We start from the raw sequence: 16,251 nt of genomic DNA, 5'->3' as shown, positions 1-16,251 counted from the left end.
GATATTGCCCCTATGGCTTTTTTCAGAACACCAAAACAAAATCAGGAAGAATCAACACTTGATTCTTTCTTCCACAAATGGAATAATCCTTTCTGTAAGTCAAACTACATAAGAACTAATCTTCAGGGACAGATTTAAACACATTAAATTCTATTAATTAAAAAAATGCAGTTTATGAACAGATGACTCATCAGAACTAAAAATGAGGCAATGTCCTAAACATTTGTTTAGCTGTTGCTGTTCTAATCCACATTGTGCAGGATTTCTACCACGGTAAAAGCATCCAGTTCCCTTAAAGAAGCAGATATTGTTAAAACAGAGGGAGTATTTTGAGAACGGTATTCAAAATACAAGGTTTCTTTTTTAAATGAATGGTCTTGAGTCCTGAAGCCACAAGTAAAAAAATCCTACTGACTTTCAAACTCCTCTACTTTCTCACTTTTAAATGTCCTACATAAAGCTGAGAATAAATTTATTCAGTAGATAAATCTCAGTGAGGACTTTTTAATCTTCTAGCTTTCTAAATTTAAAAATGGAGAGGTAGAAAGGGGGTATCAGCTGCCCTATCTTTCACTGTTACAGAATACTAAAACAAATTCTCCTAAAGAGAAGGTCCCTGATAATCAAAGTAGGCAAAGCTGGTAGATACCAGACACCTATTTTAAGCAGTTCGCTAAAAGGATATCCTCAAGGTACAAGCCGTTAGCTAGTTGTTAGAAGACATGACTGAAATTGTGGAATTAATGGATTTTCTCATTCCTTCATATAAATGTTGCTATTCTTTCATTTCCATGCTTTAGTTTTCCCCACTTAAATATATATATACTACACATATGTACACACATACATGTGTGTATAAACTGGCATCAGCTCTGTGTGTATAAACTTGCACGTATAAAGATTTAGAAAGGCACAGAACTCTACTGTTAGACTGGAGAAGTACCCAGAAACAGAGTTGAACACTACAGATCTAACCAGACTATTTTGTATCCCTACAGACTATTTATGTCACGGGTCTTTTAAGCAACTTACCTTATCCATCCGATCTTTCTGTACACCATACTTCCCACCAAATCCTTTCGAATAATCTAAAAGCAGGATAAAAAGGTTAGAGTAGGGAGCTTTTTGTCCCTCCTATCTTTCTGCCAAATGCAAATAGCCATTTCAAATGCAAATAGCCATTTCAGCCGCATGCAGAGATACAGTGACAGCCGCCAAAGAAAATGCAACTTGTTTTTTGATGCAGAAAGGATACATAACTGCAAGAGCCTTCAGGTACGCCAGCAGATGACAGATTGTGGGCCACATGCATTCTCTGAGTAAACATTAAGCTGAGGATTGATAAGGTATCAAGCAAGGAATAAGGGATGAGCCCTTCTAATGCATCACTTCTGTAACACAGCCTTTCACAGCACCAATTCTTAGCCCTCTGCAGTAATCATATAACCTAAGCCATTTTGCTTTGCTCAAAGGAGCGATATCCAGTCTTCGGTGACCACAGAGGTGTTTTTTTCTCTTTAACTTGGTAAATTCTATGAATGGTAGGAAAATATAACAAATAGCTCATTCCAGTGGATTTGGTCGTGATACTCAACTGATGAACATTAAAGTCATTGGTAATAACTCCTGCTCTACATATGGAAAGAGGCAATTCCACAAGTCAGCACGAGCCTGCAACAACTCACCACCACAGAAATGGGGTGGCCATGCTATTCCGTAGCACCCCAGAGCTGCACGCTCTTACTCTCACCTGATGCTGACTCTAGCACTTGTTATACTCTAAGATAGTTTAACTCACTAGTGGCATTAACAGGAAAAGCAACAAACCAACCCTAAAAAGGGTAGCTTTCTGCTCTTTCTAGTGAGTTGTACTCAGAGAAATGTCTGACGAGCACCAGAGCCAGCACAACAGAAGCAGCAAGAGTGTGTGGCTGGAAAAACACCTCTTTCTGGTGGCAGTAAGCTGTAGGAATGTGCCCTTAGACTCTGTAGGTGGACAGGCTTTCCTATACGTCCCTGGAATACAATTACAATTACTCCTTCTCCTCTCAGCCCCAAAACCACTTGGGTCCCCTAGCCAGCTATTTTAGTGTTCGTACTTGGGCTCTGCTAAGGCACATCTGACGCTCTAAAAGTTTGAATTTGTGTCACTGTAGCACAGAAAAATATTTGCTATCAGAATGAACAACCTCATTTTCTTCAGCTTTGTATGTATTTTCAGCCAGAATAAATATACTACACTTACATTTTCCTGATCCAGACTTCTCACTTTAAGATAACGGAAAACCAGGAATTCATGGTTTGTACCCCAACTATTTCACAATGAATAAAGAGAGCATTATAACAGTATTTGCTCACCCAAGAACCACAAACATTCCCTACTTCTTGTTTTAAAGACTACAATCATTTTAAAATGATCTTGCCATAACCCATTGCTTGTTAACGGTTACATGCATGGTCCTTATCTGAATATTTTTCCACCAATTTGTCCAGGCAAAACTTCACATTTAAACTCTAAAACTGGTAAGCACGACGTCATTAACATCATACTAATAATACTAGACATACTAATGTCATTATTATCACGTATGTATAGCTATTAACTAAATGCATAATGTTGTAGAGCTGTTAACTAAACATTGGATATCTGTTTCCTGAATACAGGCTTGCTTTAAGTAACATTTTAAGAATAAAATGGAAGAATGTTGCTAGATCATGTAGGAATAGAAGCGCAAGAAAGTGTCTGCACATTACTAGCATCAATCTACTCAGACAACTATTTAAGACTGTGTGAGAAGTGGCTGCACTGTTAAGAAAGTAACAAGTGAAAACGGTGCCTTGTTGAGATTCATGCTTGGCTAGTTTCTCCTTGTAATCAAACCCCACAGCAGATGGGTCCTGCCTTTCTGTCTGTACACCAAATTTCCCTCCGAAACCACTCTTATAGTCTGAAAAAGCCACATGTGATAAATTAAAATGAAGGGAGGAAAATAAAGAAGTTTAGTCAGAGACACTGAAAATAATTTTTTTTGCAGTATTTCTCAATTACCAATAATTTGGGATTGTGAAAAAAAAAATCTCAATACACTTTTGTAAGAGTAAATTCAAAAGAAGTTGCCACTTGAGATTAAGAAGAGGTCAACGTGATTTATCAGACATAAGAACACCATTCTGAAGTCACAGAAAAAAGCACTTCTCAACATTTTTCATACATACTGCATAATGCACTTGCATTTGATCAACATTATGAACACAAACACACACACATATTATATTCACCAAAACAAAACAAGATACAAAAGGATACAACAGAATAAAATAAGCTTCCTTCATCAGCGTGGTTAACATTTCTACACTACAGATCTGACTTTTAAAGAGGTGTTAAGATAGGGTCCACATAGACTATCCTTCAGATATTCCTACACAGCACTGTTTAAAGGAAGAAGGAATATTCCTGCTGCCGTACAGCTTGAGGAAGAAAAGCTCTCAGCTAAGAGCTATGACTGCTGCCTTAGAACAGCCATTTTAATAAGGTATAAAATCAGCTCACAAAAAAAAGGGCTTCAGGTAATCCTCTCAGAACAAATCTGCTGGACCATACAACAGAACAATATTCTGAGGACGACTTTTAATGTCTTTAATTTAAAAAAAAAAAAAAAAATTAATTTCTTTAAGTTGGAGTGGTGACAGGCAGTGGGCTCAGGACAATCGTTATTTTGCCACTTTTCTTCTGGGTACCAGTATTTCATAGGAATAGGTACCTCACAGGCAATGAGAAAGAACAGCGTTAGATATTAGATTTCCCCTGCATGAAAATAGGGATCTACATAACAGACACCAGAAAAGGGAGATTATTTGTGGAAAGTACAAAGAAATTGCTAATTTGTGGTTTGCACAACTCAACTGAAAAAGGAAAAAATAATCCAGGCTACCTGCAGACTCATAAAGCTTCTCCATTGAGAACTCATCACTAAGTCTGAACTTTCAGGGAGTCAGTATCAGACGTGTTAAACCTGCTTTGCAGACATCAGTACAACCAATACACAGAAATCATTCAAACACAGAAAAAGGAGATTCATGTAAGCTACTGTAAGGCTGTGGCCAACGATACCGGGGAGGAGGGTTCACACAGGGAAAAGAAAAGTCAAAATGAGAGAAGTCAGAAAGACTGGGAAAGAATTGTGAACTGATATACCTTTCTGGGATTCATGAAGCTGCACTTTCTCCTGGTGATCCCAGCCAAGCGCACATTTGTCTTGTCTGTCTGTCTGCACTCCAAACTTGCCTCCAAACCCCTTTACATAATCTGTATGCATGAAGTTTCAGAAAACATTATTGCAGTTTATGACTGTAAACAGTATTTAACAAAAAACCAGTAACATGTTATGGGATAAGCTGCCCTGTCATTAACGATACTATCTTACACTATTTTTTCCTTCTGCTACGCTACTTCAACAGAGGGGAAGGATACCCACTCAGTAACTCTAGGATCAGGATGCAAGGAAGCACCACAAATCCAGTGAAGATTACAGCATACAGACTCAGTAATATTCTGAGATTTGAAGAATTTGATGCACTTTCCACCTAAAGCCATTAACACACACACACCCATATATGTGTATGTGCAACGTAGATATATAACTAATGAAGGACTTGATATTACCTCTGAATACCATAGATCTGTGCAATTATATATTTATTCCAATATTTATTTTCAATTTATTTCAATAACATCCATATGGACATAAGGTCCCTTGGAAATCAGATTGTGAAACTCAGGGACAGTTTACATGCCTTCCTTTTCATTTATGGGAAATAAAAATCTGCATATACAAAGGGCAAACACACATTTACCACAAAAAAAAAAAAAAAAAACCCAAACAAAATATTCTTTTGCAGGTTTAAAAGGTGGATTGATTTGAACTAGTATTTTTAAATAAGATAATAAAAACCTTTCTGTGATTCATGTTTTTCCGTTTTGCCTTGATATTCAAAGCCAACAGCACTTTTGTCCACTTTGTCCTTGTCAACACCATATTTACCACCAAAGCCCTTGGAATAATCTAGAGATAAGAGTGAAGAATTTTGTTTGTACGTGTTCAATAACAAAACATTACCTTGAAAAATTGTGATAATCAGACCTGCTACATTACGTTATGTTTTAAAAGAAGTACTGACATCCCCAGTTAATCTCGATTGCAGACACTGAAGTCATAAATTCTTCAGAATACATTCTCTCAGGATGGAAAAGAAAATAGCATCATATGCAGTTCAACTGCTGGGCAATATCAGCAATTCTGCTACTTGACTCCTTGATAAAATTCTTAAGACAGTTATAGCAAAGTGAACTTCAAAAACCATGTCAGCAACAGCCTGGATGCTTTTAAACAAACACCCCCTTCTTCACTTTAGCATTTCTAGAGTGCAAACATTTCTTTGAGATAAACAGAAAACAGATGGCAAAAATGTCAACAATTTTCAATAAAATGGTCGATTTTTGATCAGATATGCCTGGAAACCTGATTAGCAACACAATATTAACTCTAAACACTACTAACTCTGATAAATGTTTTAATCTACAAACAGCAGATTCTTTCAGAAACCCTTCTCTGTTGCGGTTAAACTGCTTATAGTCTTAATCTACAGCTTTTCAAAAGAAGTTGCAAAAAACCTCCAAACTTGTGTGCCCTGCTTTCAAAGTAATGGCAGTTGGATCACCAGTTAAAACCAGTCAGAACCTATGTTTTAGGTTCCTTTTTCAGAAGTTAAAGTTTTCAGCAACATAACTTTTATTCAGTGTTAACTTTCAGCAGGAGTGCAACAGATGTAAAAAGTTAGTATTTTACAACACTACCTATCATGAATGCTTACTACATCGGAGTATGAACCCAGCAACATGTGTGTCTACTCACCCTTCTGTGACTCGTGTTTCTCAGTTTTACCCTGGTAATCAAACCCCACCGCACTCTTGTCCACTCTGTCAGCCTGTACTCCGTATTTTCCACCAAAACCACTTGAGTAGTCTGCATTGAGAGTAAAGCACAATAAAAATGAAATTAAGAAGCTTTTAATAGAAACATCATATCCTAGCAATTGAGGAGCAAAAAAAGTTACTTCAGAACTGAAATATAATTCTTCAGCATACAAAATGAAGTTTAATTTTAAACACAGAAAATAAGATGGACAACAGTCCTGTAGTTTATGATGGTTCCTCTTAAATCTACTCCCTGTTTCCACCAAGGTGCAATACAGCAAAGAACAACTCCCAGTCTTTCTAAAATGTCATTGAACCTCACTTCTAAAAGAAAAGTAAGACTCAAGATGACAGGCTATTTCCTTGTCTTAAAAACTCATCAACTCCTGAAATTGCTTTGAAATTAATTTTTTCATCTTCTCTTCCACCCAAACCCCTCAACATTTGATTCATTGAGAACGGCACATGGAGCCCTCACTAAACAACGTCTTTTACAAACAGTAAAAGAACAGAGATCTAGTCTATGATTTATAAAAAACCTGTGTCTACAGAGGCAACCACCTCACCACTTTACCTTTTTGGGAGGCATGCTTCTCAGTTTTCCCCTGATATTCAAACCCAACAGCTGACTGGAAGAGAAATAAAATTGCATGTGTGACAGAGTTAGATATTACCAGAAAAAATGCATGTGCTTCGGTGGACAAACAGCACGGAAAGTTCCTGTGTCTTTCCATACTGCTCTGACCTTCTTGATCAGGAGCAAAAATACCTAATTAACTTATAGGCCATACTCATTTACATGATAATTTAGTACATGTATTCATGGCAAGGGTTTTTGTCATCCCTTGCCAAAGCAAATTGTACTAGCAACATTGCCAGGCTCAGCAACTCAGTACAACAGGAATTCAGCATTTCCATGCAGGGGTTGTTACACGGTCTTGGAACAGGACGCCAGTTATCCTGCCCAGTAGCTCATGTTGCGATACAGGACAAACCAACCCCAAAATACCTCCTTCTGTAGCATTCATGCTGATTTTATCCTCATCAAAGAACACAGCCTGGCTAAAAGGCATAGTTTAACATCTCTTTTCAGTTTTCTTTTCAACTCAACTCGATTTCTCATAAGGGCTTTTTTCTGTTTTGCTTTAAACAGAAATTTATCTCCATAACAGTCAGTATTAGTTTACTGCTAAACTTCAAATACAGCAGGAAGAGCAGACCACACCAGCATTTTAAGATATTGGAATTTTTCAGCTGTACGTACAAAATGAAAAACTCGACTACACTGAGCAGGTGCAGTACAAGATGAAATTGCTTACCTGGTCAACTCTATCAGTTTGTACTCCAAACTTGCCACCAAACCCTTTCACCGAATCCACTTGGGAGCAATGCTTAGAAAGCTTGGATTGATATTCATGTCCAACAGCTGACTAAAAGAAATTGGAAAGTTCAGAAACAGGCAGCACTTCTATACAGTTCTGTATGCAAGAGAAAACACTGCAACCAAGTAACGTGAGGATAAGCTTCGTTACAAATATGCATCACTGCCACTCCTGCTGTTGCAACTAACTTCCTTGGAAGTTGCTGCTCACTTGAGAAGTCTTTACAAGACGGTCGCCATGCTACCAATGCAGCCTTGGCAAGGGAAGTGCCAAGAAAGAGTCTGACAGCAATGACTGTATTTTATAAAGACTGTTTTATGCTCTATATTTTTACTTCAAAACCACAGGAATGAAAACAAGAAAGATACAGACGGGATCTTGTTGGCATTCATGCAGGATATAAAATAATGATTAGTTCCAGATAAAATACACAGTCTTGTATTTAGGCACATAGCTACAGATCTGTTTTAGCTGATATTAGACTTCAACCAAATACAACTACAGCTAGGTTTTCCATTGACATTCTTTTAAGGAGGCACCCTGACCTTCAGGATAAATCCAAATTAGGTATCGTCTCTCTATACTTTCTCCTCACTTGCAAAATGGCACTGCAACATGAAGCGGTGCATCCACATCAAGACAGAGCTCCCAGGCCAAAGGCATCCTAGCCCTGCAGTCTCCAATTTGAGCCTGTCCCTGGAACTCGAACACAGCAAGCCGAGGTGCAGTTACATCGCACTGGCTTCAGGTAAGACACAAGGATATGTAATTACACACCTGAAAGTACATCCAGATAGCGTTTGCTAGTGTTACACTAACCTAGTGCTAGGATACCCTTCTAGATCCTGGAATCAATGTTAGAGCCTAGCACCTTGATGGGTGCTGCATAGCATAGCCAAAAAATGTTTTTTTCTTGTCCAATGCCAAAACCGAGCACTGGCCACAGCAACTTGCAATTTGCCACTTTAACATTTGAATACGTTGCTCAAATGCACACAATTCCTGTCAGAGGCAGAAAGAGAAGACCCTATAACCTGCAGCACGCAGCCGTGTCCAGATTGAGAGGCTGCACCCTCTGACAAGCACGTCTCCTGACTCAGCACCACCACCTGCAGCACCGCAGGTTCCAGCACCAGTCCCCGTGCGCGGGGCAGTCGGCATCTGCGGCTGCAGGAGAGCACCCTCCAAGCACCTGCCCCAAGCTCCGACCTTTGAGGAATGAGAAACTGCTTATCTCGTACCAGCAGCAGACAGCTGGACCAAGGTGAATTAATTTGAGGACACAAGGTGTCTAGAAACCGTAAGTAACGTGGCTTTTACAGGTGCTGGGGGGGGAAACATTCCCATCACTGAGGAAAGCAAAACATTACCGCACCTAATGGCTGAAGTAATTGCCAGGTAACAGAATAAGGATGTCAATAATAGGACATTACCTCAACTTATAAGCAATATACAAGCTCCTTTCTTTTCCTGACTGAAACAGTCATACTCCTGTTCATTTTGCAGGTGTTCCGTAGCAGAATAAGTGTTAAATGGGACGGAAAAGGCTCCCACCTCCCCTTCTTCTTCCCGTTACCCATTACATTTATGGAAGACATGCTCTGAAAATCCTAGGTTTTGTGCGGTTTTACATGATCCCTCTTTTGTTATGCCAATTGAGGTAGGTGAGGTTTAAGCATGTTGTTTTCTTTATGTGGTACCAGAACTTTCTGCATTTCATCAAATCCCAAGCACTGCAACACATTCCTTTTTAGAAAAGACTTAGAAAAAGATTTTTCTGGGAAATCTGTATTTCAGAGTAAATCGCCCTCCTAATTCCTCAGCACAATACTCTGCTACATTTTACATCAGTTATGGAGGTCTGGCATATCGAATGATGGAACTGTTCATTTTAAGTTAGCACCAAGGTTTTGTCCTAAATGCAGCAAAAACCTGCACCATCAACAACGCTGCATCAACAACTCATTTACTTCAGGGGAGTCAAGCCTTAATACCAGCACACCTGCACAGAGCCACAGATACCTGTGAAGGAGAGATCTCAATGATAAGGTTTTAGAACTATAGTTACAAGGAAGAAAGCTTTATTAAAAAAATAAATTATGAACGTCTCCTGCCATCAGAATCAGTCAGATGGGCATGACCATCATGTTTTCCTGATGATTAATTCTGGCCTATAAGAAACTTTACTCACTTTTGTTTCTTTCTTTTTTCACATGGACACAAGTGAGGGATAAACTGCTGACACTAGAGAGCTATGCAGCAGCAGAACAGCCCTAATGGTTGAATCTGCTCAGCAATTCCTTTCCCATATTCAAAGGTTAGGTTAGACTATTTCAAAGGCCCATTGAGAATTATGCAGCAATTTACTCTGGAATACAGGAATTCAGCAAAAATTTAAGGCTGTCAAATTAGTAGAAACCCAGAAAGTAAATAAAGAAAGAAAAGAAAATCATTCTTATTCAGGAAACAGTTTGGCTCTTATTTTAACAGAGTACATGAAAGAAACTAGCCAGAAGTTGATATGCCCAATATCACATAGCTAATGGAATTACCTTAAGAATTATCACTACTTTTGTTAATAGACTGAATTGAAACAGCCATCAAGTCCTTATGTAAAACATTACCATCTGACTGAAGTATAATGATTTTTTCAATACTTGGATTACTTGTCACTGTTCACAGTTTACCACTGTTTGAGAGCTGCCCTCTAATTTAAAAGCAGAAGCACACCCTTTTCTTCATTCTTTGACAACCTCTATATGCTGGCATATATATATACATATATATATATATATATAAAAATATAAAAGAGGTGGCACAGCATCAAAATAAAAAAAATACTGGATTTATTAATGCACGAAGTACTTCCTTAATTTAGAAATACACTTTTAGAAACCTGAATCTTGACTCCAGGGGAATCCACCCAGGACATAAGCAAGTAGACTTGCTCTAAAGACAGAGCAAGCATCAAAAACATGTAGGGCTACTGCACATCCCAGAACTTCTCCTCATCATTCACAGATTCCTAATTTGCCACCTGAAATACTTGTTCCTGATGCTTCAGGTACTTTAGTTCAGTTCTTTCTGTAGGAGCATCTTGATTTAATTAGGGAACAGACCACGACGGCCTGACAGATTTGGGTAACAGTGGTTACAAGTGTTCTTGTTAGAGCACTGTAACAGTGATGCTTCTGCCCTCAAAATGAGCCACCGCTGTACATAGCTTATGCCATGATCTGAGCTTCTGCGTCTCCAAACTTAACAAAGTTGGAACAACTCTGCACCTTCAACAAGCTTAACTCACATACGTAGTTGTGCTGGCAACCAGCAAGGCAAGGCGAGGCAAGGCTTATATCACCATCCCAGGAAAGCACTCATACTTACTTTATCCATGCGATCTTGTTCAACGCCAAATTTCCCTCCATAGCCATGGGAAGCTTTTGGTCCTGTTTCAAGCTCCTTCTCTTTGAGGTTCTGGTGTTCTTGGAATACGTTCTCTCTCAGCTGATGAATACTTTAAAGACAGTAATTAAGCAGCAAGTTTTACTACGAAAGTTTCAGAAGATAACTTCAAAAAGATGCAAAATAAAAAGATGATAAAAATATCATCTTAATTAAAAGTTGGAGAACTTGTATTTTTCAAGCCCTTTCCATTTTTTCAATGCACAGAGCACTTCATTCGTATTCTAAGAAACAAAATTTATTCCACTGTAAAACACTGTCTAAAAAAAAAAAAACCCCAGAGAGCATTGGTTTTAAGACTAACGTGGAAGGGTATTTTGCTATTTGAACAATCAACTACCTAGAACTTATACGTGTCTGAAACGTACTTTCTTCTCATGTCCTAATTTAAGTTCTTTCCAACGCTTTTTATTTAGATGGCAACTTTTCAGAATAGGGATCATCTCTTATCATACAGTCCCTATGGTAACAGGACTCTAATTCTAACTCAGCATTCTGGACACAACTGTAATGCAAAACAAGGAGACATGCACCTCTTCTTCCCCAAGTGTTCCCTGGCAATACGCAGGAATTGAACTTACGGTAGTGCAGGCTACATACAAGAGGGACAAATCAAGATGGTAATCTGTACCTTAAAACACTTCCCACCTGAGTTTAAAGCTTCCTCAGGCGTAATTCAGCCAGTAGGCGTCCCCACTGCACTCCAAATAGGGCAGAATAAAATCGAGCCCTGAGTTAAGCCGCATAGTTCAGTCTCTCCCCGTTCACAACAATGGTGACATTTATTCTTAGCTTTATACCACGAGGGTTGATGTCCCAGCAATACACAAGCAAAACCAAAATGAGCATCACAATCACAGATTTCCTGAAACTGCTTTAAAGTTAAGTCTTAGCCACTTTTCCTAAGAAGTACGGGATTCAGAAGATGGATCATTTCTGTCTCACATAGCCCTCCGTGATGCATTCATTTGCTTTTCTGCCAGAGGGCTCAATTTGGTACTTTGCCAGAATTTTTATGAGTTTGATAGCAGTTTTCTAAGCAAAGCCTAAGAATTAAGGGACCAAATGTATCCTTAAAGTACCAAACTGGAGCTGCTCAGGTCACCCAACACAAACTTCTCCCCTCGCAGTATTGGCCCTTGCACCAAAACAGAACAAAGAAACTTTCCAGACATAAAAAGGCAGGAAAAAACAGCATTTCCAGTTACAAAGAAAGATTTAAGAGTCCCTGCACCACATTTCTGATCTTAATTTCAAATCTGAAGATACTAACATATTTGAAAGACCAGCAATCTGGCAAATAATCAATCTTCTACAGAGACTCATTTTAATTATGAAGATACAAGTAACTGAGAACGTGAGTTGATTAAAAGTCGCCTGGGATTGTGACTATTAATACATTTAAAAAGAGAGCTGCTTTACTTGATGTGCTCTTGATGGCCGGATCCCTTCACAGTTTTAGCTCCCCAGCGCTGTTCTTTCTCGCTCACATCATTCTGCAAAGGACACACATAAAAAGAGTTAAAAACCCAAAGACATTCCTAGTTATCTGCACTTTAGAGTTGACAGCAAAAGCCTTCAGCTGTCAGCGAGATCAGAAGAATTAGAAAAGCAGTTAAGACCACCTTCACTTCTCTTCTGCTGCAAGCCCTGTGCTTTGTCCATTGCTGAAACACACGGAGCACACATTCAGCCCCAAGAAGCTGCTGCTTCTTGACACAAATCTCTTCCGTACAGACTTCCCTGCAGCACCCAGCCAAGACCAGGTAGTTTTGTTAATCACTCACAAGCACAAACCCTGAATTCTCCCTCCTTCCAGGAACTTGCTCCTATCAGTTCATTTTGCTGAGACGTAGCCCCTGCCCTGAAGAATTACTCTTTAACTAGCATTACGTAACACACTTCTGCTGAGTCAATAAAATTCAAAAGCCGTACCACAAAATCAGGATCCGTCTCCCAGTCATCAGCTCCGTCATCCTGATTGACAGAAATGGTGTGGCCTGCAGTAGCCTTCCACATCTGCAACACCATCAGAAGCAGCACTGTCACACTCCCGTTACATGTCAACGCATTGTATGTTATGTATAAGTTGATGGAGACACAATCCAAAATTCTCAAAGTATGTTATTTAACCACATAAACAGAGGCTATATTTGCAGTGAAAGTAGATTTGACCATTGGCTCCTAGGCTGCCTTCTCAAGCGGGCTTGAAAACCCCTTTTAGTTCTCCTGTTGGCACTGCAAAAAGGTTAGGAGCAATCGCTGACATGATTTCGAAACGAATAAGGAAGTCTTTCCTTGCCCAAATTAATATGTCTTTTCTTCATTCACTGCACTGAAAGACTTCTCTTCAAAGAGGTCTCCAAACCAACATCCACTTCTGAAGACTGTCACTAATTCTGGATCCAATGCATATATTTAAGGCATAGGAATAGTTGGTTTTTTCCCCAGCCATTACTAATGATGAGCACGATATTGTTTATTAGGCAGTATAACCTATGTTTCCTCTGTTGCGTAATGAGTTTCAGCATTATGAAAGAAACTCAAAGAACTATAAGAATTTGCATGCAATGTAGACATTAGTCCACCTGCCTGCAACAACAGAGTAGAAGAGTTACTGGGTTTCTCAGATAATCCCTTGTGAAATACGTACACAAACTCAAGTGTCTTGTCTGACTTTCAGGAGAAACAGAGGGCGAGTGCTGGTGTACTGACAGCATGAAGCAAAACTCATAAAAAGGCAAGCAATAACATCTAGAAACAACATTCAACACAAGTGGCTAATGATTTTGGGCATCACACTTTCTGGAAACCTTATCCCTGGTGGAGTAACAAGTTGGACACTTTTAATTAACACTTTGGAACGTGACTAGTGAGCAGAATACCTGACCCGCCTAGTCCTAGTAGCTGTATTTTATGCCCTTTATTCTAGGTAAATCAAAACAAATAAATTATAAAAAGCAAAACAAAAAGAACAAAAAAAACTTTCTGTTCTCCCAGCTTTTTCAGGTACAGAAGTCAGAGGAAGTATTTATTTTCTTCATCACTATTCCACTAGAGTTCAGTTCTTTAACATACCATCATTCTGTCCACTTACCTTTATCTTTCTAATTAAGAATAGATTATAAGGATGATTACCACAGACTATTTCCTTCACACAAGCATAATTCAGTAGGTGGAATGAAAACTCCCTTTTAAATGCAAAACTAATAATCCATAGGTAAAGTGCACAGAGAAAAAAAAACACCGCTTGCTCTACAGCCTGACAGAATAAACCGACGAGACAGTTTTATGGAGCACTGCAGAAATTTCAGGACTGGTAACAAGAACAAAAGCAACTGAAAAATTGGTGGTTAAACACCAAGGTGGCAAAGCAGCCTGGAAGGAGGCTGTAAGAGCAGAGCAGATAACATCCTGATACGGTAGCAGTACATTTTCCCTTCTGCTTCTTCAGGTCTCCCATCTCCAAATTCTTATGGCAATTAAGGAACTAGCATTTATTAAATTACTTAATATCCAGAAAACTTACAAGACTACACGTTTATAATAAAAACCTTTAGTACACTGGTATTTTATCATTCTCCTTAGAACATCCTGACTAAAGGCTTCTCTCACGCGATCAAGTCTCAGGTGCTCCTACTCTTTAGTTTGCCATGTGGCCTTCAAATCAAATTTCTCACCAAAAAAAAAAGCATTGGCAAGCAGCACCAAACCAGCTCAATAACGAAACTCAACGTGGGGTCCAAGTTCTAACTTTGCAACCAAACGCAAACCTATGGTCGCTCCCTCCATGCTCCACCACCCTGTGCGAATCACCTGAACTCCATTTCTAAACAAGAGCTGAAGCACAGGTACATCTACATATGGTTACTCTATGTATTAAGTTGGACGAAACGCAACTTTTTTCCCCCAAGTTGTTCAAGCATTAATTTGAAATTTTTTTTGTTTGTTTTGTGCATTCAGCTGTGCTTGGGCATTTAAAAGAACAAAAGCTAGATCCTTAAGTCTAGATTTCTCTGCTTCCTCCTCAAACTCTCACAAACAATAATGAAGGAAAGAAGGATTTCACACGCACGCCCTTACAAAATCCAGAATCCACCACATTTCTTCCTAAATTATGCACATGAACGCCAACATTTTTCCACACCTCAACCCTGCATTCTCTAAAGTGAATTACAAAAGGGAGCAAAGCAGCCTAGTAACAAGGGATCTCAGGCAAGACCTCCGACTGCCGGTGGGGAGCTAACAGGAATAAGCCCGGTTTCCACAGCAGCTTGCTATTCTAGCATCTCTTCCAAAGCAGAATGTGGAGAGATATGATCTATTTATGAGTCACTGACTCACATGGTCAAATTTTTGAAGGAAAAAGAAAACGCTATGGTTCAAATGCAAACTGAGGCTAAATATATGCTTTGAATGTATCTGGCCAGCTCTGCTCTTCACCGCTGTTATGACTAATCAGCGGTCACAGCATCCTACCCAGCACCTTCAGCGGCACCCTTGGGAACTCCCCTCTTCCCCAGGGCCTACGGACAAACTCCGGGAAGGAACAAAGGGGGATGCCAACGCTTGAAGCCCAGACACCCAAGCAGCAGCTCTAAGCCTACGCCAAGGCTCGATGGGGGCACCGTGGACGCCTCCTGGCCTGGCTACCTGCTGGGGACCGCAGCCTGCCCCGGCAGCTTGCCGTTCCCCCGGCAGCACCGTCAGGGCACCAGAGAAAAAGGACGTCGCAGGGAAACCCCTCTCTTCTGGGTACGCGATGATAACCTCAGGCCCGACCTTCGCAGGGCACGGTGCGGCTCACCCCGTTTTCCCCTCACCACCACTGCCTTCTCCGAGCCCCCCGAGAGTCCTACAGCAGATGGTTCTTCTTCTTTCCAGTTACCAGCTCTGGGGCCTTTGAGCTACGGGCAGCTTTACAGAGTTTAACAAAAAAAAGAAAAGGAAGAGATGGAGTCACGTAAGCCTGGCTCGGCCGTTCCCCACCAGAGCCACCGGCTGCCCGGCGGCAGCGCCCTCCGGCCCCCTCAGGGAGCGGCGCGGGCAGAGGCCCGGGGAGAACCCCGCACCGGCCCGCAGGGCGGCCGGGCCTGCGCCCAGAGGCCGCGCCCCCCTCCCCGGCCCGGCGGGACCCCGGGCACGGCCGCACGCCCGGCCGGGCCGCCGCCGCCCTCCCCGGCCCAACAAAGCCGGGCCGGCCCCCGCCGCCGGGGCTCTCCCGTCGCTCCGCGCCGCCGGCAAGGGGGGCGCGGGGGGGCCGCCCCGCTCCGCCAGCGGGCAAAGCGGCACGGCGAAGCCCCCGCGCCCCCGCCCTTACGCTGCCGCCCGCCGGCTGCCGCCGCCTCCTCCTCCTCCTCCGGCCGCCGCTGCCCTGGCTCCCCGCCGGCGCTTCCCGGGCTGGCGGCGGCGGCTGCTGCAATTTCCGCTTCT

General features: G+C 41.0%; 1 protein-coding gene across 4 annotated transcripts in view; it reads right to left on the bottom strand.

The window, feature by feature from the left end:
* Positions 1–16,251, bottom strand: part of CTTN (cortactin) — a 28,040-nt gene extending 11,789 nt beyond the window's left edge. Inside the window, exons 1-11 of one of the 4 annotated variants that reach the window (XM_082318440.1) lie at positions 16,139–16,251; positions 12,754–12,837; positions 12,241–12,314; positions 10,741–10,870; positions 7,294–7,404; positions 6,549–6,603; positions 5,913–6,023; positions 4,953–5,063; positions 4,196–4,306; positions 2,838–2,948; positions 1,033–1,088 (exon numbers count right to left, since the gene is read on the bottom strand). In XM_082318440.1, the coding sequence (XP_082174566.1) occupies positions 1,033–1,088; positions 2,838–2,948; positions 4,196–4,306; positions 4,953–5,063; positions 5,913–6,023; positions 6,549–6,603; positions 7,294–7,404; positions 10,741–10,870; positions 12,241–12,314; positions 12,754–12,837 (954 nt within the window). In that variant the 5' untranslated portion in view covers positions 16,139–16,251. Of the gene's footprint in view, positions 1–1,032; positions 1,089–2,837; positions 2,949–4,195; positions 4,307–4,952; positions 5,064–5,912; positions 6,024–6,548; positions 6,604–7,293; positions 7,405–10,740; positions 10,871–12,240; positions 12,315–12,753; positions 13,667–16,138 lie in introns of those variants that run through there. The other 3 variants (XM_082318439.1, XM_082318441.1, XM_082318442.1) reach the window with 3 other exon arrangements.

Source organism: Platalea leucorodia (assembly GCF_965183815.1).
Source record: "Platalea leucorodia genome assembly, chromosome: 7".
In the NCBI taxonomy this organism is placed as follows: Eukaryota; Metazoa; Chordata; class Aves; order Pelecaniformes; family Threskiornithidae; genus Platalea; species Platalea leucorodia.
Note: the sequence above shows the minus strand (reverse complement) of the source record. Positions and strands in the feature narration are given on the sequence as shown.